The sequence below is a fragment of the Ochotona princeps genome, chromosome 21 (genome assembly GCF_030435755.1).
Source record: "Ochotona princeps isolate mOchPri1 chromosome 21, mOchPri1.hap1, whole genome shotgun sequence".
Classification (NCBI taxonomy): domain Eukaryota; kingdom Metazoa; phylum Chordata; class Mammalia; order Lagomorpha; family Ochotonidae; genus Ochotona; species Ochotona princeps.
The window spans coordinates 26,812,716-26,836,664 of NC_080852.1; the positions used below are offsets into that span (position 1 = coordinate 26,812,716).

At 54.9% G+C, this 23,949-nt stretch overlaps 1 protein-coding gene across 2 annotated transcripts; it reads left to right on the plus strand.

The window, feature by feature from the left end:
* The first annotated feature begins 13,632 nt into the window (after nt 1-13,632).
* LAMB2 (laminin subunit beta 2) lies at nt 13,633-23,948 on the plus strand. 2 transcript variants are annotated; one of them, XM_004581454.2, is made up of 33 exons: nt 13,633-13,761; nt 13,846-13,931; nt 14,030-14,208; nt 14,292-14,424; nt 14,509-14,582; nt 14,894-15,082; nt 15,182-15,245; nt 15,477-15,679; nt 15,769-15,889; nt 16,062-16,250; nt 16,477-16,656; nt 16,748-16,860; nt 17,164-17,243; nt 17,334-17,466; nt 17,635-17,790; nt 17,871-17,998; nt 18,547-18,673; nt 18,835-19,027; nt 19,110-19,253; nt 19,484-19,715; nt 19,818-19,981; nt 20,067-20,291; nt 20,386-20,603; nt 20,710-20,806; nt 20,909-21,281; nt 21,387-21,571; nt 21,650-21,891; nt 21,987-22,335; nt 22,656-22,863; nt 22,954-23,095; nt 23,197-23,373; nt 23,458-23,617; nt 23,719-23,948. In XM_004581454.2, exons 2-33 carry the CDS (start codon nt 13,847-13,849, stop codon nt 23,853-23,855), a joined length of 5,400 nt encoding a protein of 1,799 aa, XP_004581511.2. In that variant the 5' UTR covers nt 13,633-13,761; nt 13,846; the 3' UTR covers nt 23,856-23,948. The 2 variants fall into 2 exon arrangements, with proteins under 2 accessions (XP_004581511.2, XP_058534647.1); XM_058678664.1 differs by lacking the exon at nt 13,846-13,931 and having other exon boundaries at nt 13,741-13,761.
* Nucleotide 23,949: the final 1 nt, after the last annotated feature.

The following is a 23,949-nucleotide window of genomic DNA, read 5'->3' on the forward strand; positions in this document are numbered from 1 at the left end:
GATACCCAGTGCAGGCTCCTGGAACATTTGGCCAGAATTTGTCAACTGCTGATGCTTGGCCATTCCAGTGGCAGTTTCTGCTACCTGTCAGGCAACTCAATTCTTGCCTGAGGCCAGCGCTTTTGGAGTTCATCCACCTGCGACCTCCATGGCCTGAACTCTTTTTATTGGAAAGACAGATAGATATACAGAGAAGAGAGATCTTCCATTCACTGATTCACTCCTCAAGTGGCTGCAATGGCTGGAGCTGAGCCAATCTGAAGCCAGGAGGCTCTTCTGGGTATCTCATGTGGGTGCAGGGTTCCAACGTCTTGGGCCATCGTCTATTGCATTCCCAGGCCACAAGCAGAGAGCTGGATGGTAAGTGGAGCAGCCAGGACACGAACTGGTGCCTGTATGGGATCCTGGTGCATGCAAGGCAAAGACTTCAGCTGCTAGACTACTGCCCTGGGCCCCAACATTTTGGTTTTTGGTTTTTTTGAAAGGCAAATTGGTATATATAGAGAGGATCTTATGTTCTCTGGTTCACTCCCCAAATGTCCACAATGGACAGAGCTGAGCTGGTTAGGAGCCAGGATCATCTTCTTGGTCTCCCACATGGGTGTAGGGGTCCAAGGAGCTGGAGCAGAAATGGTACAGCCAGGGCCAAATGCAATGGCTCAATAGCTAAATCCTCAACGTGCAAGTGCCAGGATCCAATATAAGCTCCAGTTCATGCCCTGGCTGTTTAACTTCCTATCCAACTCTATGCTTGTGGCCTGGGAAAGCAGTGGAGGATAGCCCAAGTCCTTGGGACCCTGCACTCATGTGGGAGACACAGAAGAAGCTCCTGGCTTCAGATTGGCTCAGCTCCAGTCATTGTTACAATCTGGGGAGTGATTCCAGTGAATGCAAGATCTTTCTGTCTCTCCTCTCTGTAAATCTGATCTGCCTTCCCAATAAAAATAAATATTGAAAAAGAAAAAGTGTAACAGCTGAGACTCAAACCGGTACCCATATGGGATACTGGCACTACAAGGCGGAGGATTAGCCTGTTGAAGCACAGATTATGGGAATGGCAGCTTCAGGATGTCATGGTTAGGTTCAGTCCTGGAAAGGACATGATTGTTGCTGGGGAACTGAGAGGACAGCATGTGCTGTGACATTGCAGAGAGGTTGGCCAGGCCTGGTTGGTCTCCTTGGCCACTTTTCAGCATTGAGAATTGCTTCTGTTACACTCAGGCCAAGTGAGGGTATGGCATTGAGGATTTGATCTCCCAGAGTGCTAGGGGCCAGTGTGTCCCACCTGTGTGTCTTTGGGATCTGAGCTGGAGCTGGTCACTCTGACAACACCTTGCCACCAATGTTGATAACGTCACTATCCAGCTGAACCTCAAGGTTGCTTGCTGCTTTACCCTCCTCATTGACTTTAAGGGTGCCCCAGCCTGCAGGCCTACTCAGCTGACCCTGTGCCCTCCTACCTAGTGATCCTCAGTGGTGGTTGCCCCTGGTTACCCATGGCTCCCTTCTTCCCCAGACATCCCTCCCAACAGCTTTGATCCTTGAGCACTTGGAATCATGGCCAAACCTGGGTTGTGTGCTGATGCTTTGCCCACAGCTGCTTGGGCCTCTTCCCCAGCATCCCTACTGCCGACTCAGGGGTCATTGACCTCAAATGTGACCACCATCACTTGGATATGGAGCCTTCTGCTGAGGGCAAGGACGGGCCTAGACTAAAAGAAGGTTAGGCTCTGGACTAAAATGGGAACCTCAAGCTGCTGCTTCCTCCTGGTATTTTTCTTTCTTTTTAAAAGATTTATTTATTTATTTTTTATCAGAAAAGAAGATAAACAGAGAGAAGGAAATACAGAAGGATCTGTCTGCTGGTTCAAGTGGCTGCAATGGCTGGAGCTGAGCTAATACAAAGCCAGGATCCAGGAGCTTCTTCCAGGTCTCCCACACGGGTCAAGGTCCCTAAGCTTTGGGTTGTCCTCTACTGCTTTCCCAGGCCACAGACAGGGAGCTGAATGGGAAGTAGAGGAACTGGGACAAGAACTGGGCATATGGGATTCTGGAGGATGTAAGCCACTAGGCTATCGTGCTGGGCCCACCAGGTAGTTTCAAAGTTCTAGATCCAGTCATTTTGGGGGAAATAGTAGGGGGAATCATCACCCCCAGAACCGATTTTTTGCCCTTTGTCAAGACTAAGCCAGACACTCTCTAGTGGAGCAAATGAGGTACTACTTGGGGAATGTGCACGGGCAAGGCAGGACAGGCAGGCCAGCTCAGTGCCTCAGGATTATTCCCCCACTGTGCCATTACGGTCCTTTAAAAAAAAAAAAGTTTATTTTCATCTACATGAAAGGCAGAATGACATTAGTGCACCCTCCACATACCCCTCCCCCAAAGCCAGGGCTGGGCTAAGCCTACACCCGGAACCTGGAGCTTTAGCCAGCACTTGAGTCATCTACTGATGCCTCCCAAGGTGCATTAGCAGGAAGGTGGATCCAAAGCAGAGCAGTTGGGCCTGGGGTTAGTACCCAGTGTTGTGAGCTCCAGCTTGTCATAGTGTGCCATAATCCCTGCCTCCATCCTGTTTTGTTTGCATGTTTTTGTCCTGCTACAGCTTCTTTTTGCTCTTATTATCAGAGCACCGGGTCTGTTCCCTGGCTCTGTCCCGTCCCTCAATTCTTGTGGTGGCTCCGTCATGCTCCCTCATTTCTGCTCCCGTGGGTGCTCCCGTCCCTGATCCTCTCTCACCTCTCATCATTCTCCCCTTGGAGGACATCACTCAGCGCTGCCGTCACTGCCCAGCTTGATCCATGACCCTGGCCTAGGTTGTTGCCCCTTTTCCTTCAGCTGCCTCTAGGTGGCACCAAGCCATTTTAGGATGTGAAGCCTCTGTTAAAGATTGGAGAAGGCCACAGAGCTATACATAATCCAGCAAGACAGCCCAGATCCAGTCTAGGAGGGTGCCAGGGATATCCACACTAGCCTTCTCTTTACATCTGCTAGGCACGCCCTGACCACCCTGACTGCAGTCTCTGCTGGCTTTTGTCCCTCAGCCTTTGTGAAAACCTGTGCATCTACTATGGCTTTTGCCTCAGAGAGGGGAAGGAAGAGAGAGAAGGTCACCACAGCTTAGTAAATAATTCAGGGTATAGAGCAAAAAAGAGCCACAGACCCATCTCTTCATCTATGTGTCCATTTCTTTTATTAAAAAATAATTTGGGCCCGGTCCGGTGGTCTAGCGGCTCAAGTCCTCACCTTAATGCGCCGGGATCCTATATGGGTGCCAGTTCTAATCCTGGCATTTCCCATCCAGCTCCCTGCTTGTGGCCTGGGAAAACAGTCGAGGATGGCGCAAAGCCTTGGAACCCTGAACCTGCATAGGAGACCCAGAAGAGGCTCTGGGCTCCTGGCTTCAGATCAGCGCAGCTCTGGCTGTTGAGGCCACGTGGGAGTGAATCACTGGACAGAAGATCTTCTCTGCCTCTCCTTCTCTCTGTATATCTGACTTTGCAAATAAATAAATAAATAAATCTTTAAAAAAATAATTTTGGGGTTCAGCATGGTAGCCTAGTGGCTAGAATCCCCACCTAGCATGCGCCCAGGATCTCATATGGGCGCCAGTTTTAATCCAGGCAGCCCTGCTTACCATCCAGCTCCCAAACTGTGGCCTGGGAAAGCAATCAAGGACAGCCCAAAGCCTTGGAATCCTGCACCCGTGTGGGAGACCTGGAAGAGACTCTGGGCTCCTGGTTTGAATTAACTCAGATCTGGCCATTGTGACCACTTGGGGGAGTGAATCAGGGGACAGAGGATCTTCTTTTCTGTCTCTCCTCTCTCTGTATATCTGACTTTCCAATTAAAAGTAATTTTTAATTTTTGTTATTCAGTCATTTTATGACTGCCTATTGGACTCCATCTCTGTCAGACATCTTCTGTACAATTTTTGATGGGGAACAGACAGATAATGGACCTCTCTTTGGAGCTGACGTGGAAAATAGTTGATAAATACTCAAGCAAATGATCTTATATGATTTGAACAAAAAGCCCATTTTTGGTTTAGACGATGAGTTGGGGGGACAAAAATCCTTGACTGCATTTAGAGAAGCAGATTTCCAAAGCCTGTACATGTTAACATGGATGTCCAGAAAGTAGTAGGTTGTGCGGGAGCAATATCCTGGCTGCAGAAGATACACCCTCAGGGATTCTCTCTCCTCCCTGGATCCTTGCCGCCACCTTGTCCCATAGCAGTGACCACAGAAAGGGCATTCTCTGCTTACTGGGCTGACAAGCAAGCTGGGGACCAAGACAGACTCATTTTGCCCTCTTGTCTGTACAGTACATGGGCTTTGTATCTGTCACTACCCTGCAGCTGGTACCCCCTGGGCACTGACAGGGCATGTGGCACAGTCTGGGGACTCCATGCTATCATGGTTGAATACCTTACTTTTTGCTGCCCTTGAGAAATTCCATTCCATGTCTGCCTCTCTGTTTCTGTATCAAATGTGGGTGCCACAGGCGTGCCCGTGGTTGTCACTTGGACGTGGCTGGGTATCTGACAGTGTGAACAATGTGGTGTGGGTGCTGCAAGTCAGTATAGCACAGCGGGGCACCACTGTGGGCTTGGCCAGGCTTTCTTCCACCATGAACTCCAGGAGATCCCTGTTCCCATGTACTCACATGTGTCCATCCTACACGCAAGAGACCTTGATTCTTCAGGTTCTGGTGACTCCAGATTTGATTCTCAACTTTCACCTTTGACTCCTGATTCAAACTGTGACTGAGCCCATGTGGCCGCCCTGGAAGGAGAAACATGTGATGTCTATACGAATGAGAACTGTGACTTCCTGTCTGAGCAGTGTTGCTGCAAAGTCCTTGTCTGGGACCGGTGCTGTGATCCCTGCCAGCCTAGTAACTGTGGCTTGAACCGGACTCAGCCTGAAAGCTGCTGTCAGAGTAGGCTTCCATCCTCATGTCCTCTTTGCTCTGTCCCTCATTACTGACCTTGTAGTACATGTACCCACCCACCCACCCACCCACCTGCTGGCCCATTAGTGTAAACCCTGAGGCCAGCGTCCCTGGTACTCCAATGAGTACCACTCTCTACTGTGACCTTGAAATGGAGCTTGACATTGACTTTCTAGGAGCTCATTGGTACAAGGCTAAGATCATGTTGATCCTGATCATCAGGGTGAATGCCAACTTGGCTAGCTGAACCAGCATACACCCACAGGTGGGAGCTTTGGGAACAAAAGAAAGTGATTAGAAATGTTGCAACAGTGTTTAAACATGTTTCACAGCAGACAAGGAAAACAGACCAAGAAGTAATTCCATCCCCTTCTGGAATGTTGCAAGCCCTGTCTTTAACTTTTACCTACCCCTAGCTGTGAAGTGTACCCTGGGTTTCCTCACTCCTCTGCCTCAGGCAGCCCAAATATGTGACTTCCAACAACCCTGAACCTTCCTCTGTGATCCACATCTTTCTGCCCTGCCCCTACTCAGTCACCTGCAGCCCGAGGTTCTGGGATTGGAGCAGTGATTGTGGCTTTGGGGGTGACTATAGCACGGTATCTGGGGATTTAGGATCAAAGGGCACGAACTAAGCGTTCCACTTGCCCCTGGGTTAGAGGTTCTGCAAGGCAGGGTCTGTGCCTGGGCCACCCCCAACTCCCTTCTGTGGCTGCTGCTGACATGAACTCCGATCTGGGTGTTTCTTCATTGTCCTTGACCAGGCCACAGCTGAGGCTGAGCTTGACCAGAACCTCCAGGCAGCATATCCTCAACTGCCCCTGAGTGTTCAGGATGATCAGAACCAGAAGGAAACCAAGTTTCAGACCTCAGGGTTCAGAGGAGGGAGTGAGCTTCCAAAGAGAAATATGTGTAGCAAAATTGCTCCAAAGTCATCAAACATTCTCTGTCTTGAATACAACCCACATTCCTGGGACAGTGTGGGAGAAGGATGAAGCAGAATGGTGAGGACACTAATGGCCCATGTCCCCCCCACAATGGCCTGGCCTCCTCTCCCATTGGTCACGAGTTGCTGGACTGCACCTGGCTGCTCCAGCCCCAGCTTCAGAGATAGCCTGACTTCAGTGCGCTTTCTACCCAGTCAGGGGAACCCATCACATCCCTCAGCTGCCCAAGATGAGGAATCTGAGGAATAAAACAGGGAGGGATGGGGGCACAGATCCCTGGGGTCTGGGAATGAAGGTCTCCACAATCCTGAGGGTTCTAGATGTTGGGGTAGTCTGGGCCTGGGAGTTTCTCACACCCAGACCCCTTAGTAGCATGTTTGCCTGCTTTGGGAGACGGGCCCTGCATTTTGTTTCTGTTTTTTTTTTTTTTATTATTATTTAAAGATTTATTTTATTCTATTACAAAGCCAGATATACAGAGAAGAGGAGAGACAGAGAGGAAGATCCTCCATCCGATGACTCACTCCCCAAGTGAGCCGCAACGGGCTGGTGTGCGCCGATCCGAAGCCAGGAACCAGGAACCTCCTCCGGGTCTCCCACGCGGGTGCAGGGTCCCAATGCATTGGGCCATCCTCGACTGCTTTCCCAGGCCACAAGCAGGGAGCTGGATGGGAAGTGGAGCTGCCGGGATTAGAACCGGCGCCCATATGGGATCCCAGCGCATTCAAGGCTAGTCCATTGCACCGGGCCTGGAACTTAATTTAAAAAGCAGGGCAGGGTTTAAGAAGTTGGTCTGTTTCCTTCAGGATGAGACACTGGTCTTACTCACTGGAGCTTCCCTGGACCACATTCTCATCAACTACCCTCCCTCTACCCCTCTCTCTGCACGGCTGGGGTCTGCATAACCCTTCTGCTCTAACCCAGGAACATGCTTCTCCATGAAGTCATGGCTATAGAGGAACTAGGAGAGCACCACCCTTCTGTAGATTCCATAGGGTCCTGGGGCCTCACCCCACATTAGGTGCATACAGATTCTGGCTGGAAAGAATTGCCACAGTGGGGCTGGGAGGCAGGTGCCACAAAGGCCTGAAGTTATGCTAAGAAGGCAGGGAATGTAGGCAGAAAGTCCAGACAAGGGAGAGAGTGCAGGCAGAGGATAGAGATAATGGGCCTTCCAGGATTGTGTGGGCCTGGAGAGGGGCTTAACTTTTATCCAAGGAGAAGCTGGGCTTCAAGAGACTTGAAGAGGGAAGAGGCATGAGAAGAATGAATTGGCTGTGGGGAAAGGCCTAGATGGAATCTGCTGAAATTATTCCAAGTGAGAGAAACCATTGTCTGGGCTGGATTGAGGCCATTGGAGAGGAAGGGAAAACAGACTTCAAAGAGGTCAGAAAGCAGTAGGGGGACAAGGAGTCTGAAGGCCAATGCTAGGAGGTGTGGCAGGGAATGGGGCCAGGCTCCCTACCCCCTGCTTGCTGCTCTTCCACCTCTGCCTTGTGCAAGGTGACACGATTGCCTTGAATAGAGGAGTTGCTGGGACTCTTGGGGCTGGGATATGGGGTGGCCTCTGCAGGAGCTCCACCAGGCAGGTAAGGAGGCAGGGATCACAGACCTCAAGCAGAAAGCCCAAGGCCTGTGTGTGTTTCTGATCTGTAGCTTCTCTACTTCACAGGGACATCACTGGTGAGTGAAAGCTCTGAGCTTGAGTGGACAAAGAGATAAAAAGGCTTGTGGAAGCACCATGAAGTTCTAACTTTGCCCTTCCTCTTGCCAGTGTGTGAATGTCACACTCAGGGCTCAGGGAATGCTGATCATGCCTCGCTGGTTGGGCAGTGCCCCCGGCCCTATGTCATCACCGGTGTGTTCTTACATCTTCAGAGAGGGGAGAATGGGAGTCAGAGTTGTGCTGAAGGTGAAGGCATAGAGATTCTGCTAAATATGCAGTTGAGGAAGAAGAGGAGAGGGTTACAGGCCAGGACGTGACAAGCCAGTGGGTCCATTAGAGGTAAAGGCTGATGATCTGGGAAACTGTTCAAGCAGGCCAGGACGAACAACCCAGGACTGGAGAGGCCTGCATCCTTGGACAAAGGCGGGCGTTGCCTGGGGCAAGAGCAGTGCTGGGAGGAGTCAGGGCCTCCAGCCAGCTGAACACAGCAGGTGTATGCTCTTCTCTCAGGTCACTGGGCAGTGTCCCTGCTGGGCAACATTCCCGGGCCACTGTACTGCTGGTGTCAGGATGGATATTGTGGTGGCCTGGAGCAGGAGTGCAGGGCTGAGAGTTCCTCCCACAGTCCACTGCCAGGGCAAGGCCAAGGAAGCTGTTGGGATTTCCCTAGGGAGAACATAGCACATTTATTTGAGATTTACTGGTTTAAAGTCAGAGTTACAGAGAGAGGGAAAGAGAGAGAGAGAGAGAGAGAGGGAGAGAGAGAGATCTTCGTTCTGCTAGCTCAGGTACCAAGTGGAGAGGCGCTAGGGCTGAGCCAGGCTGACACCAGGACACAGGAGCTTCTTCCAGGTCTCCTACGTTGAGTTCAGGGGCCCAAGCACTTGGTTTTTGTTTTGTTTTGTTATGCCTTTTTTCTGCTTTCCCAGGCATGTTAGCAGAGAGCTGGGGCAGAAATGCCTGGAACTTAAACTGACGCCAATGTGGCATCCTGGCGCTATACCTTGCTATACCACACAATAACAATAACACACGTATTACTTCTGCCTTCCCCCACTGTCCCCAAACTTAAACACTCCTGAAAACAGCTGCAAGGAAACAGCTGCCTGGCTTAGGCAGAGGATGCCTGCAGAGAGGACACAGCGGGTGGCTCTTTCTGATCCTCCCGGCTTGCCCTTGACCCTGGTTGACCCCTGGCACAGCTGCAGAATTCCTGGATCTCTGTGTGGGTTTCTGTATAGCCTCTCTGGTCAGGGTGGGTGCCAGTGCCATGGCAGTTCTGAACAGTGGCTTCAGTGGGGCCATTGTGCCCCTTTAACACACACAGGATCATTTTAGTCCTTCAGGCTTCCAGAAGATGCAGCTAGAACCAGCATCATTGCTGTCTGCTCAGACCCTGTCTATTCCACACAGCCTGTTGCCTGTGACTCACAGCTGGGACTCACCCTTGGGTTCCTGCCTCTGCAGAGGAGTCTCAATGTTCAAGTGTCCACCCTATACCAGGGGATGCCCATCTGGGGTGCAGGGTGATGGGGCATAGTCTTACTGGCCCTTGGGTAGTCCTGTAGCAGGCACAGACACCCCTGGAGTCTCTCTCCTTCTTGAGGAATATGCAGTGATTTACAGACATACGGACTTATGGCAAGGGATCTGGTATCCAAAGGTAGGGTGTAAGGGCTGCCATTTGCAGGTAAAGCTGCCATCTCGGATGCCAGAATTCTACACAGGTGTCAGTTCATGTCCCGGCAGCTTCACTCTGATCCAGCTCCCTGCTAATAGCTTGGAAAAAGCAGCAGAAGATGGTTAAAGTGCTTGGGCTCCTGCTACCCACATGGGAGACTTATAGGAAGTTCCTGGCTTGGCCTGGCCCAATTATGGCCTTTGAAGCCATTTGTGGGAGCTAAACAGCAGATGAAATATCTCTTGCTCTCACTCTCTCTAACTCTTCCAAAGAAATAAACCAATCTTTTTTTTTTTAAAGATTTATTCATTTTTATTACAGCCAGATATACACAGAGGAGGAGAGACAGAGAGAAAGATCTTCCGTCCGAGGATTCACTCCACAAGTGAGCCGCAACGGGCTGGTGTGCGCCGATCCGATGCCGGGAACCAGGAACATCCTCCGGGTCTCCCACGCGGGTGCAGTGTCCCAATGCATTGGGCCGTCCTCAACTGCTTTCCCAGGCCACAAGCAGGGAGCTGGATGGGAAGTGGAGCTGCCGGGATTAGAACCGTCGCCCATATGGGATCCCAGGGCTTTCAAGGCGAGGACTTTAGCCGCTAGGCCACGCCGCCGGGCCCATAAACCAATCTTTTTAAAAATAATTAATTGATTTTACTTGAAAGGTAGATTTACAGAGAGGAGGAGAGAAGGTAGAATATTCCTAGCCTGTTGAGCCATTGAGTTGGTTCCAGAAATAAATCAGTTTTAAAGAAAAAAAACACAGGTGCCTCCAGCCAGCTTCCTTGGGGTCAGAGATTCAGAGTCACATACTGGCCTGGCTGAAAATGGGTCTAGGCACCAATCAGGTAAGTTTCTCTGGGTAATTATGGAGCCATGAGCATCTCCATGGAGGGCTAATGTTCCATCTCCTCACAGGAAGAAAAGGACTTCATTTGTCCAGACACCATGGACCACTGAGAAGATCATAGCAGAAAGAAAGCTGTGGGCCAGCTGTGACAGGAACATCTGGAAGTGTCATCCTGCAAATGAGAATATGTCATGGTCTTGCCTTGGCCTAAGAGGGCAAGCAGAACTTAAGCTAGGACCATGGCAGGTGAGGGGCAGTAGGGGAGGGCATTGGCTAAGCTGTGACAGGAGGAAGGGACCAGGTGCCTTGTGTGTCTGGAGGCTCCAGGAAACAGACAGATGTTGTTACAGGGAAAGGAGGTGTGGATGCGTCTGTACCCATCTGGACCAATTTGTAGGTGCAGAGGCCCAGGCCTGCTTGGCTTCCCTGCTTTTCCAGGAGGCCAGGCATAGAGCCCAGGTCATATCTACACTAGGCATAGCAGTGGATGGAACAGCAGTGATGGGGGAATAGGCCAGCCCAAGGGGACACCTGCATGTGAACTGAAACTTAAGAAATTGATCAATGGGGTCTGCCTAGTGTACCCACAGTTTCTGGCATGTCCAGTCAGAGGTGGAGTGGTGGGTGGAGATGTGGGCCATAGTAGGGGGATTTTTCCTAGGCAAGGAATTTCTCTTACAGGGAGACTGGGTGCAGGGTGATAAGAGATCAGAAATGCTAGGTTCTCTATCTTGTCTGTAGGAATGTACGGGTCAGGGAGTTGCACTGGCCTGTCTTCCCATGCCCTGTGGGATTTCTCCTTGCCCTGGAATTCTGCCCATGGATTAGTGAGTTCTGGTTGCCTCCTGCAACTTCTGTATCCTGGATATGGCAGTCCCAGCCCCAGTGAAGCATGAGTGGGTACAGAGCCACAGGAACAATGGGTGGGGGCAGGAAGCCATAGCTTGGACATGGGGTTGCTGGAAACACATTGTACATCTGACTCACTCCTTCTGGCTTACAAATCCAGACCCAGGAGATGTGACACAGTGCAGGAGGCCCTGGGCCGTGGCTGCCTTGGTCCCTATGTAAACAACGTTGCAGCTCATCCAGCACATTCTCCAGGCCCTACCTCTGTCTGTGGCATGCCTGGTCTGAGCTGATGGTATGTGCAGGGAACATCATGGGCATTATCATGTTACTCCTCCAGGAGGAGGAACAGTTGTAAGGGCTGAGGTGTGATGGTGAGTGTTGAACTGGCTGGGAGTCTGATTTATTAGGGGAGATCATTTGTAGGACTGTTCCCCATGGTGTAAGTAGGCTTACTTTGAGTGATTTCAGTCCACCTGACATTCACTACCTCATTTGCAAAATTCTTGAAAGTTTGACAGCTCTTGTGATTCTTAATACACCATTCAGTAGTTGTCAGAGGCAAGATCGTCAGGCCCAAGGTTCGTAGCATCAAGACCCTTATCCTCTTCCCCAGAGCGGAAGGTGCAGCTGTGGCAAATGTGAAGAGAGGGTGTGGGATTTTTTAAAAAAGATTTGTTTATTGTTATTGGAAAGACAGATTTACAGAGAGAAGGAGAGACAGAGAGAAAGACCTTCCATCCACTGGTTCACTCCCCAAGTGGCTACAATGGCCAGAGTTGAGATGATTTAAAGCCAGGAACCAGGAACCAGGAACTCCTTTCAGGTCTCCCAAGTGGGCGAAAGGTCCCAAGGTTTTGGGGCATCCTCTACTGCTTTCTCAGGCCACAAGCGGGAAGCTGTAAATCTTCCTTGACAATAAATTAAACCAATCTTTAATTTTAAAACTTAACAAAAAATTAATAGAAGAACAGAGATTCTCTTTCAATCCTACTTCTGCATGAATTGCTCTGGAAGCCCAGGTTTGTTGGCTATCTGGGATTGGGCAATGACAGGGTCCCAGGACCACTAGAGAAGACAGGCGCAGGGCATCTGAAGCCTTCCAAAGGTTCATGGTTGGACCAAATCAGGGCAGGTGTGTGTGAGGAGGGGAGAGGAGGCAGTTGGGTTGGGGTCAGAACAGGGGTGTCATGAAGGGTCAGACCTGGGTTCCCAGCACTCTGGTTTCATGTCAGCATCAGGGCTGGGCTCATCAAATTCAGAACGGGGGTGTTCAGTGTTGATGAGGGTCAGGGTTCATTTATGGTTCAGACCAGGGTCGAGATCAGGATTGTGACTGAGATTTAAGGCAAGGGTGGAGGGTCAGGTCTAGGCATCAAGCCTGGCTCCCCAGGTTGGAGCATTCCCTGGCACAGAAAGAGCTAGCACTGGACAAGAAGGCAAAATTACCTTGCCAGCTCTGTGAACTGAGAACGGGTCCATGAGTGCCAGTGCATGTTCCACCTGCTGACTTGCCATCCATGGTGTCTGCAAAGAAAGACTCTGGGACCTCAGGAAGACCCTGCTGGCTTGAAGATCCCAGAGAACCCCCACTGAGTGTCCCAGGACGCTGACTGACCCCAGGTGACCCCCAGGATGTCTCCCTGAAGGCATCTAGTGTCCCTGATCCTGATGGGCCTGTTATTGCTTACTGGTCTCAAGTTTTGGGTCATCCCTGAGACGCCTCCGCTCCCATCAAGGTTACTGGAGACTGAGACAAGGATAAGTCCTGCAAATTGACTGGTCGCTTGTGAAACCGGGCGAGTCCCTGAAGATCCAGGCACGTCCCAGCTTTCTCTCAGGGACCTGAAGCTTCGACTGCTTCTCTGTGCCTTCAGACAGGACGCTCAAAGCTGGGGCGGCCCAAAGCAAGCCGGCCCCCTGCCCAGAAGACCCAAGCACAACACGGTCCAGGGACCAGACCCCGCCCCAACTCCAGTCCCAGGGGCCTGGGTGGGGCACGCGCTCTGGGCCCCGCATTCCAACCAAGGCTCCCGGTGCTCCCGGTCGGCTGGAAGGTCTGGAGCGGATGACCAGCGCGAGATAAGGATTGGCTCGCCGAAGCTTTGGGTTGGTGGCCGAGAGTCCATTTTCATAGCCAGAAAGGGAGGCATCGCACTCGCGCCTGCGAGCTGGAGTGACTAGGGGCGGCGGAGATCGAGGGAACCCTGGCCTCGGGCAGGGTGTGGCCTTCCCACCTCTTCCCCATCCGAACTGCTCCAAACTGCAGACTTTACTGCCCCTGTCCGCCTCCCCGCGGGATGTCAGAGCCCTGGTATCCAACATTTGATTTGGTGCTTTTCGAAGCAGGGGACAGTGGCTTTTAAAGACTCCTTGGCTTTGCGTTCCACACCCGAAGACCAAATCCCTTTTATTTACTCCTGCCATGCCATCCCCCACTCCCAAAACCTGCGTCCCCTTCCCGTGGTGGGCCCTAAAACACCAAACCTTCTACCTTTTCCTGTTTCCCTGCCCCCTGCAAAAGTCTGGGTCTGAGGTCCCACGATAAGCATTTGTGGGTGAGGGAGCTCCGAGGATGAGGGCTGTTTCCGGAGGGCAGGAACAGGTTGAAGGTAGCCTCTGGCCGCTGTCGTGCTCCTGCTTGTGATCCACTCCAGGCTTTTCTTCCTGCTCCACTTCCCAACTTTGCTCCAAGTTGCCAGACTCCCTGTCCGGGCTGGTGTAGGGACCGCCGGCAGCCACACCAACTGGACGGACCTGGGCACTAACGGAGGGGCTGGAGGGGAACCAGTCCAGGACCCACACCGGCAGGGTCAGCAGGGGACGCTGAAGAGACGAGACGGACTCCGGCTCTGGCCGCTTCATCACCCCCCATCTCTGTTCCCTTCCTCTTCAGGATGGAGTGGGCCTCTGGGGAACAAGGGAGGGGCCGCCTGGGACCTTGGGCACCCTGGGAGCTTCGCCTGGGCCTGCTGCTGTGTGGTGAGGGGGGTCCTGGGGAGGGCTGGGGTCTCTGCCTCACCGAGGGGGACAACCAGGTTACAGCCTTGCAAGCACTGATTGTGACCCATTCCATGCAGTGCTGGCTTCCACCCTGGCTCAGGCCCCAGCCCTGGTCCCAGATATGCCTGGCTGTTCTCAAGGAAGCTGCTACCCAGCTACCGGTGACCTGCTGGTGGGCCGTGCTGACCGACTGACAGCCTCATCCACCTGTGGCCTGCATGGCCCCCAGCCCTACTGCATTGTCAGTCACCTGCAGGTGCTGCTGAGGATGGAGGTGCAGGGGACAGGGCAGGGCTGGCCCTGTCTCAAGCACTGATCCTAATAGCCGCTCCGACCCAGGATGAAAAGAAGTGTTTCCTGTGTGACTCCCGGCGCCCCTTCTCTCGAGACAACCCGCATAGCCATCGCATCCAGAATGTAGTCACCAGCTTTGCGCCACAGCGGCGGACAGCCTGGTGGCAGTCAGAGAATGGTGAGGGCACAGACAGAGTGAGCAGGGCCGGGCATGGGATGGACTGCCCGCCTATGGTCCTTGACCTTCCCTTCCTGTTGCCAGGTATCTCCATGGTCTCCATCCAGCTGGACCTGGAGGCTGAGTTCCATTTCACACACCTGATTATGACCTTCAAGGTGCCAACCCATCCAGGAACCTGCCTAAATCCCCCTGCTTGGTTTCCCTATTGCCGAGGACAGAGAGCTCCAGCCCTTTAAGTCACTGTCCCTCAGTTCCCATGTTGCACAGGGTTGGGGAAGAGGCTCTTCTTACTGTCTCCATCCCAGGTGGGGTCAGGTGCTATCACCCTGTGTCCCAGGCTTTTCCCTTGTCCTCCCCATTAGCCTGTTTGCGAGGCAGTTCCAGGATGAGCAGGCAGGACTCTCAATGGCCTTGGGCTGGGCTTGGGTCCTGTTGTCCACTGATCAGCTGTGTCCTGCCGTCCCAGACATTCCGCCCTGCTGCCATGCTGGTGGAGCGCTCAACCGACTTCGGCCGCACCTGGCGTGTGTACCGATACTTCTCCTATGACTGTGGGGCTGACTTCCCGGGAGTCCCACTAGCCCCACCACGGCATTGGGATGATGTGGTGTGTGAGTCCCGCTATTCAGAAATTGAGCCGTCCACTGAAGGCGAGGTAGGAGCTGGGGTCCCAGAGGGGCAGAGGGTGCGGGGAGGGGAGGAGGATGGACTTGAATCAGGGTCCAGCATCCACCTTGGCTTCCTTCTCCTCTAGGTCATTTATCGTGTGCTGGATCCTGCTATCCCCATCCCAGACCCATATAGCTCTCGGGTTCAGAGTGAGTGCCCCACCCTTTTTGCTTGGCACAGCCCCAGCGTCCGGCTGAGAACTATTTGGGGCCTCGGGAACTATTTTGGGTGCTTGCTGGGACAGATGCCAAGCCCAGTTTAGCTTGAGTAGCAGTAGACAGGTCTCTCAAGGTGACCTTGGCAACTGCAGCCCCTAGGTAGGCCTAGGGGTGGCAAGGGCCTGCTTGGCCAGTTGGCACTAACCCTTGCTCCTGACTCAGACTTACTGAAGATTACCAACCTGCGGGTGAACCTCACTCGTCTACACACACTGGGGGACAACCTACTCGACCCACGGCGGGAAATTCGAGAGAAATACTATTATGCCCTGTATGAGCTGGTTGTGCGCGGCAACTGCTTCTGCTATGGACACGCCTCCGAGTGTGCACCTGCACCAGGGGCACCAGCCCATGTGGAGGGCATGGTAAGGGGCTTCAGAGGGCTGGGGCAGAACCAGCAGCAGGGCTGGGTATGAATGAACAGAGCTGACAACCTTCCGGCCCACTTCCACAGGTGCACGGGGCCTGCGTCTGCAAACACAACACTCGTGGCCTCAACTGTGAGCGGTGTCAGGATTTCTATCATGACCTGCCCTGGCGTCCGGCAGAGGATGGCCACAGTCATGTTTGTAGGAGTGAGTAAGACCCCAGCCCACAGAGGTTCTGAATTCTGTAGCCTGGCAGAGACCCTGAGCTCCCACCCACACATTCTGACCTGAGGCAGGAATGCAAGGTGGCACAAGGGCTCCCTGTGGTCCCTTACCCTCAAGACAACTAGCCTTTGCCTTGTCCTTCCTCCCCCTCCAGAGTGTGAGTGCCATGGGCACGCCCACAAATGCCACTTTGATATGGCTATATACCTGGCATCTGGCAACATGAGTGGAGGAGTGTGTGATGGATGTCAGCACAACACAGCTGGGCACCACTGCGAACTCTGCCGGCCCTTCTTCTATCGGGACCCAACCAAGGATCTGCGGGACCCAGCCGTGTGCCGCCGTGAGGATGGGATTCGCTATGGGACGAGGGAACGCTGAGCCAGGGGCAGGAACTAGGGAGCCAGGGGTTGTGCTGGGTGACTTGGAGGAGAGCCAGACCAGGGATCCAAGGTTGGGGCTTAGGAGAGGACCAGGATCCAGGGCTGGGACTTAGGAGAGGACCAGGGATCCAGGACTGGGGCTAGTCTGGTTGGGTAGCGAATCTTACACCTCTTCTTTATCCCCAGCCTGTGATTGTGACCCTATGGGTTCTCAAGAGGGTGGTCGCTGTGACTCCCATGATGACCCTGCACTGGGACTGGTTTCTGGCCAGTGTCGCTGCAAAGAACATGTGATGGGCCCTCGCTGTCAGCGATGCCGGGATGGCTTCTTTGGGCTCAGTACCAGTGACCCTCAAGGCTGCCAGCGTACGTGCCTCCTGTCCTCATAGTTGGCTGACCTTTCACCCCGACTGCCCTTGCCTTCCAGAGTCCTGATGGATCATCTCCTTGCCTGCAGGTTGTCAGTGTAATGCACGGGGCACAGTGCCGGGATCCACCCCCTGTGACCCCAACAGTGGATCCTGTTTCTGCAAACGGCTAGTGACTGGACGTGGCTGTGATCGCTGTCTGGTGCGACTGGAAGGGGTTAGGGTTTGAGGTCATGGACTCGTCCTCAGAGCAGGAAGCTGCAGGGGGCTAGGGAGGGTGGTGTGGGGAGGAAGCAATGTCCATGCCCTGGTGGATGGATGCTAAGCATTTGGTGCCAGTGCCAGCTGAAAGGCTTCAGCTTTAGAAGACCAAGAGTGGGGGCTGGTGGGTGACCTGGGAGCGTTGTGTTCACCCAGGGATGGTAGAGGCTGGGAGGTATGGCTGGGTTCCTTCTTGGGTGGCTGGGGGATCTGTGTCCAGCCCTCAGCAACTCCTGTCCATCAGCCTGGCCACTGGGGCCTCAGCCATGACCTGCTCGGCTGCCGACCCTGTGACTGCGATGTGGGCGGTGCCCTGGACCCCCAGTGAGTGCCATGAGAGGGGTCTTGGAAGGGTGGGGAATGATCCTGGGCAGGAACAGGGATCCTTCTTGAATACCCATGACCCTCCTCCAGATGTGACGAGGCCACGGGTCAGTGCCGCTGCCGCCCACACATGATTGGGCGACGTTGTGAGCAGGTGCAGCCTGGCTACTTCCGGCCCTTTCTAGATCACCTGGCTTGGGAGGCTGAGGATATCCGAGGGCAGGTGGGAACCCCAGGAGAGGGCAGGGGGTGGGTGGGGACATTGGCCAGTGAGGTGGGATTATGGGTGGTGTTCTCGAGCCCTGGGCAAGGCCTCAGCAGGGGTTGGGGGCTGTCCATATCAAAGGCCATGCCTCCCCAAGTCCCTCTCCCTGGCTTCAATGCCTCCCAGGTTGATGTGGTGGAGCGCCTGGTAACTACCCAGGAGACTCCATCCTGGACCGGCTCAGGCTTTGTGCGGCTTCGAGAAGGCCAGACGCTGGAGTTTGTGGTGACCTCTGTGCCGAAGGCCATGGACTATGACCTGCTGCTACGCTTGGAGCCCCAGGTCAGATGCTGTGATGACTGAACCAGAGCTGAATCCCTGAATGTGGGAGCCTCTCCTTCATCGTCACCCTGTTTCCCCAGGTTCCACAGCAGTGGGCAGAGATGGAAGTGACCGTGCAGCGTCCAGGGCCTGTGTCTGCCCAAAGCATGTGCGGGCATGTGCTGCCCAGAGACGATCACATAAAAGGGATGCTGCAACCAGACGCCAGGTGGGCTCACTCGCTCATGGCAGCACCCATAGTGGTGTCGGATTGTGGGGCACCTCACCTGTTCCTTTAAAGGTTTCCTCCTGATGGCTGTTTGTCAGGGCTTGTTGCGGATGGTTCTGGTCATGGGGAGGAAGCAGTCAGGACAAGGCCTGCTCTCTCAGGGGTCTCTCAGGAAGGAATGAGAAACCCTCATCAATCACTGTGTAGAGGGTCCGTCATTGGGGAATGGCTGTGTCACAGCACTCTGAGCAGGACTGGGACCGGTCCAGAGGGATGTTTTAGTGTATTTTAGGTAGCGCTGTTTCATGTGTCTTCTTCATCACTCTATTTCTTTATATCCACAGGAAGCAGATAGCAGAACGGTCCTGGCTATACCTGCCATAAACATTTAGCTGACCGTGATGTTCATAAAGACCCACCTCTCCTTGACCCAGCAGGAGTCTCTGCTTTTGACAACAGTTTAGTTGTTGTGGAAGGGCTGGGAGAGGCCCAAAATGATGGATTAGAGAGATCCTGATGACCCCCTACACTGTCACCACTTTCCCCAGATACCTGATGTTCTCCAGTCCCATCTGCCTTGAGCCTGGCATTTCCTACAAGCTGCTTCTGAAGCTGGTGCGGACAGGAAGCAGTGCCCAGCCTGAGACCCCCTACTCAGGCCTGCTGATTGACTCGGTGAGCAATCCCCTTGCCCACACTGACCAAGACAGCAGGCCTGTGGGCTGGGCGTGTGGTGGTGGTGGGAGGGAAGGATCTGTGATGCCAGAGGGAGGTTGGTGGCAGTGTCAGCATGGCTTCCAGGGACTGAGCCACCCTGTCCTTTATTCATCTTTCAGCTGGTGCTGCTGCCTCGCGTCCTAGTGCTAGAGATGTTTAGTGGGGGTGACGCTGCTGCCCTGGAGCGCCGGGCCACTTTTGAACGCTACCGCTGCCATGAGGAGGGCTTGATGCTCAGCAAGAGCCGCCCCTCTGAGGCCTGTAGCCCCCTCCTCATCAGTCTGTCCTCCCTGATCTACAATGGTGCTCTGCGTGAGTATGTGGTTTCATGTGGGTTGGCAGAGCAGAGGTGGGGACCCCAGTGTGATGTGGATTTCTCTGCCATTGCACACAGCCTGTCAGTGTGATCCTCAAGGTTCACTGAGTTCAGAGTGCAACCCACATGGCGGCCAGTGTCTGTGCAAACCTGGAGTGGCTGGGCGCCGCTGCGACCACTGTGCCCCCGGCTACTATGGCTTTGGCCCCTCTGGGTGTCAAGGTACCTGTATGCTTTGTGGCTTCTGATTCTCTCCCCTTTCTACTCCTGTTCTACCTCCTCCCATTGGCTCTGTGTCCTTCCTAACTCTGCCTGGTACCCCATGCCTTAAGCCCTGCTGAGTCACTTGGGGTTCTCTTCTACTCTCCAACTTCCCTCTCCTGACCCCAACCGGACTTCCTTCAGAAACTCCCTGCTCCAAGCCCTCAGCTCAGCCTCTGCCCTGTCCCCAGCATGTCAGTGCAGCCCCGAGGGAGCTCTCAGAGGCCTGTGTGAAGGAACCAGTGGGCAATGTCCCTGCCGGACTGGTGCATTTGGACTTCGCTGTGACCGTTGCCAGCGTGGCCAGTGGGGATTCCCTAGTTGCCGGCCGTGTGTCTGCAATGGGCATGCAGATGAATGCGACACTCACACAGGAGCTTGCCTGGGTTGCCGAGATCACACGGGGGGTGACCACTGTGAAAGGTGGGCCTGCAGCACTGTGAGGTGGGGGGTAAGGTGGGAAGGGGGTAAGTGGCAGGCTTTCTAGGAGATTACACACACAGCTCTTCTTTCTCCTCACTGCAGGTGCATGGCTGGCTTCCACGGGGATCCCCGGCTCCCCTATGGGGGCCAGTGCCGGCCCTGTCCTTGCCCTGAAGGCCCTGGAAGCCAACGGCACTTTGCTACTTCTTGCCACCGTGACGGGCACTCCCAACAGATCAGGTGCCACTGCCAGGCTGGGTACACAGGTGAGCCCAAGGGCAGCAGGCAGGTAGGGAATTGGGTGAGGTAGCTGGCCTGAACTCTTACGGTTTTCCGCTTAATGGTGGGCAGGACCGCGGTGTGATGCTTGTGCCCCTGGGCACTTTGGTGACCCATCGAGGCCTGGTGGCCAGTGCCAGCCATGTGAATGCAGCGGAAACATTGACCCCACGGATCCTGAGGCCTGTGACCCACGCACGGGGCAGTGCCTGCGCTGTTTACACCACACAGAGGGGCCACATTGTGCCCACTGCAAACCTGGCTTCCACGGGCAGGCTGCCCGGCAGAGCTGTCGCCGTGAGTGTCAGGGAGTGCAAGGGGGATGGTCTGGGTGGGGCTCGGTTGCCTGGGGCTCCTCCTGACTTATATGTCTATCTTGGTTGGCCTATAGGCTGCACCTGCAATTTGCTGGGCACAGATCCCCGGCAGTGTCCGTCCACTGACCAGTGTTACTGTGACCCAAACACTGGGCAGTGCCCATGCCTCCCCAACGTCCAGGGCCCTAGCTGCGACCGCTGTGCCCCCAACTTTTGGAACCTTACCAGCGGCCATGGCTGCCAACCTTGTGCCTGCCACTTAAGCCGGGCCAGAGGTCCTACCTGTAATGAGGTATGGAATCCACCTTTGTGTTCCTGGGTGACGGGCTAGCTGTCTGCCTGGTCTTGAGGGCCCAGCCTCTGCAATGGCCCTGAGCCTTGCCCGGTCCCCACTCTAGTTTACAGGGCAGTGCCACTGCCTTCCTGGCTTTGGTGGGCGGACCTGTTCAGAGTGCCAAGAGCTTCACTGGGGAGATCCCGGGCTGCAGTGTCGTGGTAAGGCAGCCAGCATGGCCATGGTGGACAATGGGCTAGCCAGGATACTCCCTTCCTCCCTAACGGCAGCCTTTTTATTATGTGGTCTGCTCTTTCCTGCAGCTTGCGATTGCGACCCTCGGGGAATAGATACGCCTCAGTGTCACCGCTCCACCGGCCACTGCAGCTGCCGCCCTGGCGTGTCTGGTGTGCGCTGTGACCAGTGTGCCCGTGGCTTCTCGGGTGTCTTTCCTGCCTGTTACCCCTGCCACGCATGCTTCGGGGACTGGGACCGTGTAGTACAGGACCTGGCTGCTCGCACACGGCGGCTGCAGCAGCGGGCCCAGGAGCTACAGCAAACGGGTGTGCTGGGTGCCTTTGAGAGCAGCTTCTTGGACCTGCAGGAGAAGCTGGACACCGTGAAGACTATTGTGGGTGCCCGCAATGCCTCAGCTGCTTCTGCTGCACAACTTGTGGAGGCCACGGAAGAGCTACGGTGAGTATGGGCCTGAGGATGCGCGGTGGGGTGGGGTAGTAGCCCAGCAGACTAGGGTGGAAACCTCTCTGAGAACCCTCCCGTACCCCAACTTCACTGATACAGGCGTGAAATTGGGGAGGCCACTGAACACCTTACTCGGCTGGAGGCAGAGCTGACTGACGTGCAGGATGAGAACTTCAATGCTAATCATGCCCTGAGCGGTCTGGAGCGCGATGGGCTTGCTTTGAATCTCACTCTGCGGCAGCTTGACCAGCATCTGGACCTGCTCAAACACTCAAACTTCCTGGGTGAGTCCACTGCCCAACGGAGCCTTAGGCAGGGCTGGCTGGAGCTTCAGCTTGAACACCCGCCTCTGCCCAATGTAGGTGCTTATGACAGCATCCGCCAAGCCTATGGCCAGTCTGCTGAGGCAGAGCGTCGTGCCAATGCCTCGGCCCTGTTAGTGCCCAGTCCCGTGAGCAACTCGGCAGATACCCGGCGAAGGACAGAAACACTGATGGCAGCCCAGAGGGAAGACTTCAATCGGAAATACCTGGCTAACCAGCAAGCCCTGGGCGAGCTCTCTTCTCGCGCCCAGGCCCTGAGCCTAACCAGACTCAATGAACTGGTAAGACAGCAATTGGGAGCCCATTTAAGGGGTGGGTGTGGGGGGGCACACTGAGATTTTTCCAGTGGGTTCCTGATCTGTTTTGTGCCTGGCAGGTGTGCGGAGCCCCCGGGGATGCTCCCTGTTCTACAAGCCCCTGCGGGGGTGCAGGCTGTCGGGACGAGGAGGGGCAGCCCCGCTGTGGGGGCCTCGGCTGCAGTGGGGCAGCAGCCACGGCTGACTTGGCACTGAGCCGGGCCCGGCACACCCAAGCTGAGCTGCAGCGTGCACTGGTGGCAGGCGGTGGCATTCTTAGCCAGGTGGCTGAGACCCGTCGGCAAGCTGGCGAGGCACAGCAGCGGGCCCAGGAAGCCCTGGACAAGGCTAATGCCTCCAGGGGACGGGTGGAGCAAGCCAACCAGGAACTTCGAGAACTCATCCAGAGTGTCAAGGACTTCCTCAGCCGTGAGCCTCCCCTGTGGCCCAGGCCATGGGCTTGTTTCCTCCCCACGTCCTCATCCTGTGTCTGTGTCTCCCATAGTTCATACCCTGGACATGTGTTTATGATCCCATGTCTGGCTCCCCCTGAATCCTTGCCCCATGTGGCCCCTGAATCCATATCCCCGAGACTGTGCCTCTTGCCTAAAGTCTCTTATCCCTGTGGTTAGATCCTTATTCCTGTTAGCAACCCCCCTATCCCCTGTGTGGTCCACAACCCAACATTTGTGTCCCCATGTTCATGCTGGACAATCTGTATCCTTAAGCCCTTGCCTGTGTCCTCATAGAGGAGGGGGCTGATCCTGATAGCATTGAGATGGTGGCCACACGGGTGCTGGAGCTCTCCATCCCAGCTTCACCTGAGCAGATCCAGCACCTGGCAGGTGCCATCGCCGAGCGAGTCCGGAGCCTGGCAGATGTGGACACGATCCTGGCACGCACCATGGGCGATGTGCGTCGGGCTGAGCAACTACTGCAGGATGCACAGCGGGCACGGTCTGACCCCAACAACCCTGGCCCCTGGTCCTCAGACCTACAAGCCCCTGATTCTGCAACCCACCCCTCCTTTTTTTTTTTTTTCCCCAGGAGCCGGGCTGAGAGTGAGAAACAGAAGGCTGAGACAGTGCAAGCGGCACTGGAGGAGGCTCAGCGGGCGCAGGGTGTTGCCCAGGGAGCCATCCGGGGGGCAGTGGCTGACACACAGGACACACAGCAGACTCTGCACCAGGTGTGGTGTCTGAGGGTAGGAGTGGGGTGGGGTAATGGGCACACACTGGAGATATTGACCGCCGGGCACCTCTCTTCCCCTTTCCCCACTCTCTCCTGCAGGTACAAGAGAAGATGGCAGGTACAGAGCAGGCATTGAACTCTGCCGGTGAGCGGGCTCAGCAACTGGATGCCCTGTTGGAGGCTCTGAAACTGAAAAGGGCAGGAAACAGCCTCGCTGCCTCGACAGCCGAAGAAACAGCTGGCAGTGCCCAGGGCCGGGCTCGGGAGGCTGAGCAGGTAGGCAGAGATGGGAGAGGGAGGTGTGGCAGCTGAGCCCCTTCCCCTGGGCTCCTAAGCCAACCCTGCCCTGTGCATCTGCAGCTGCTGCAGGGCCCACTGGGTGACCAGTACCAGACAGTGAAGGCCCTGGCAGAGCGCAAGGCAGAGGGTGTGCTGGCCGCTCAGGCAAGGGCACAGCAACTACGGGACGAGGCCCAAGGCCTGCTGCAGGCTGCTCAGGACAAGCTGCAGCGGCTACAGGGTGAGCAGGAGGGTTGGTAGGGAGCCCCTGACACTGGGGAGAGTGGCAGTGGGAACGATCCGACCCACACACCTCAATGGATGCCCCCACCTCTCTCCTAGAACTGGAGGGAACCTACGAAGAGAACGAGCGGGCACTGGAGGGCAAGGCGGCCCAGCTAGATGGGCTGGAAGCCAGAATGCGCAGCGTGCTTCAAGCCATCAACCTGCAGGTCCAGATCTACAACACGTGCCAGTGACCCCTGTCCCCCACTCCACACACCTGTCTGCTCATGCATTACCCAAGAGCTCTCATCTTGGCAGACCTTGGAATAAACCAGTGTGAACCCCCAG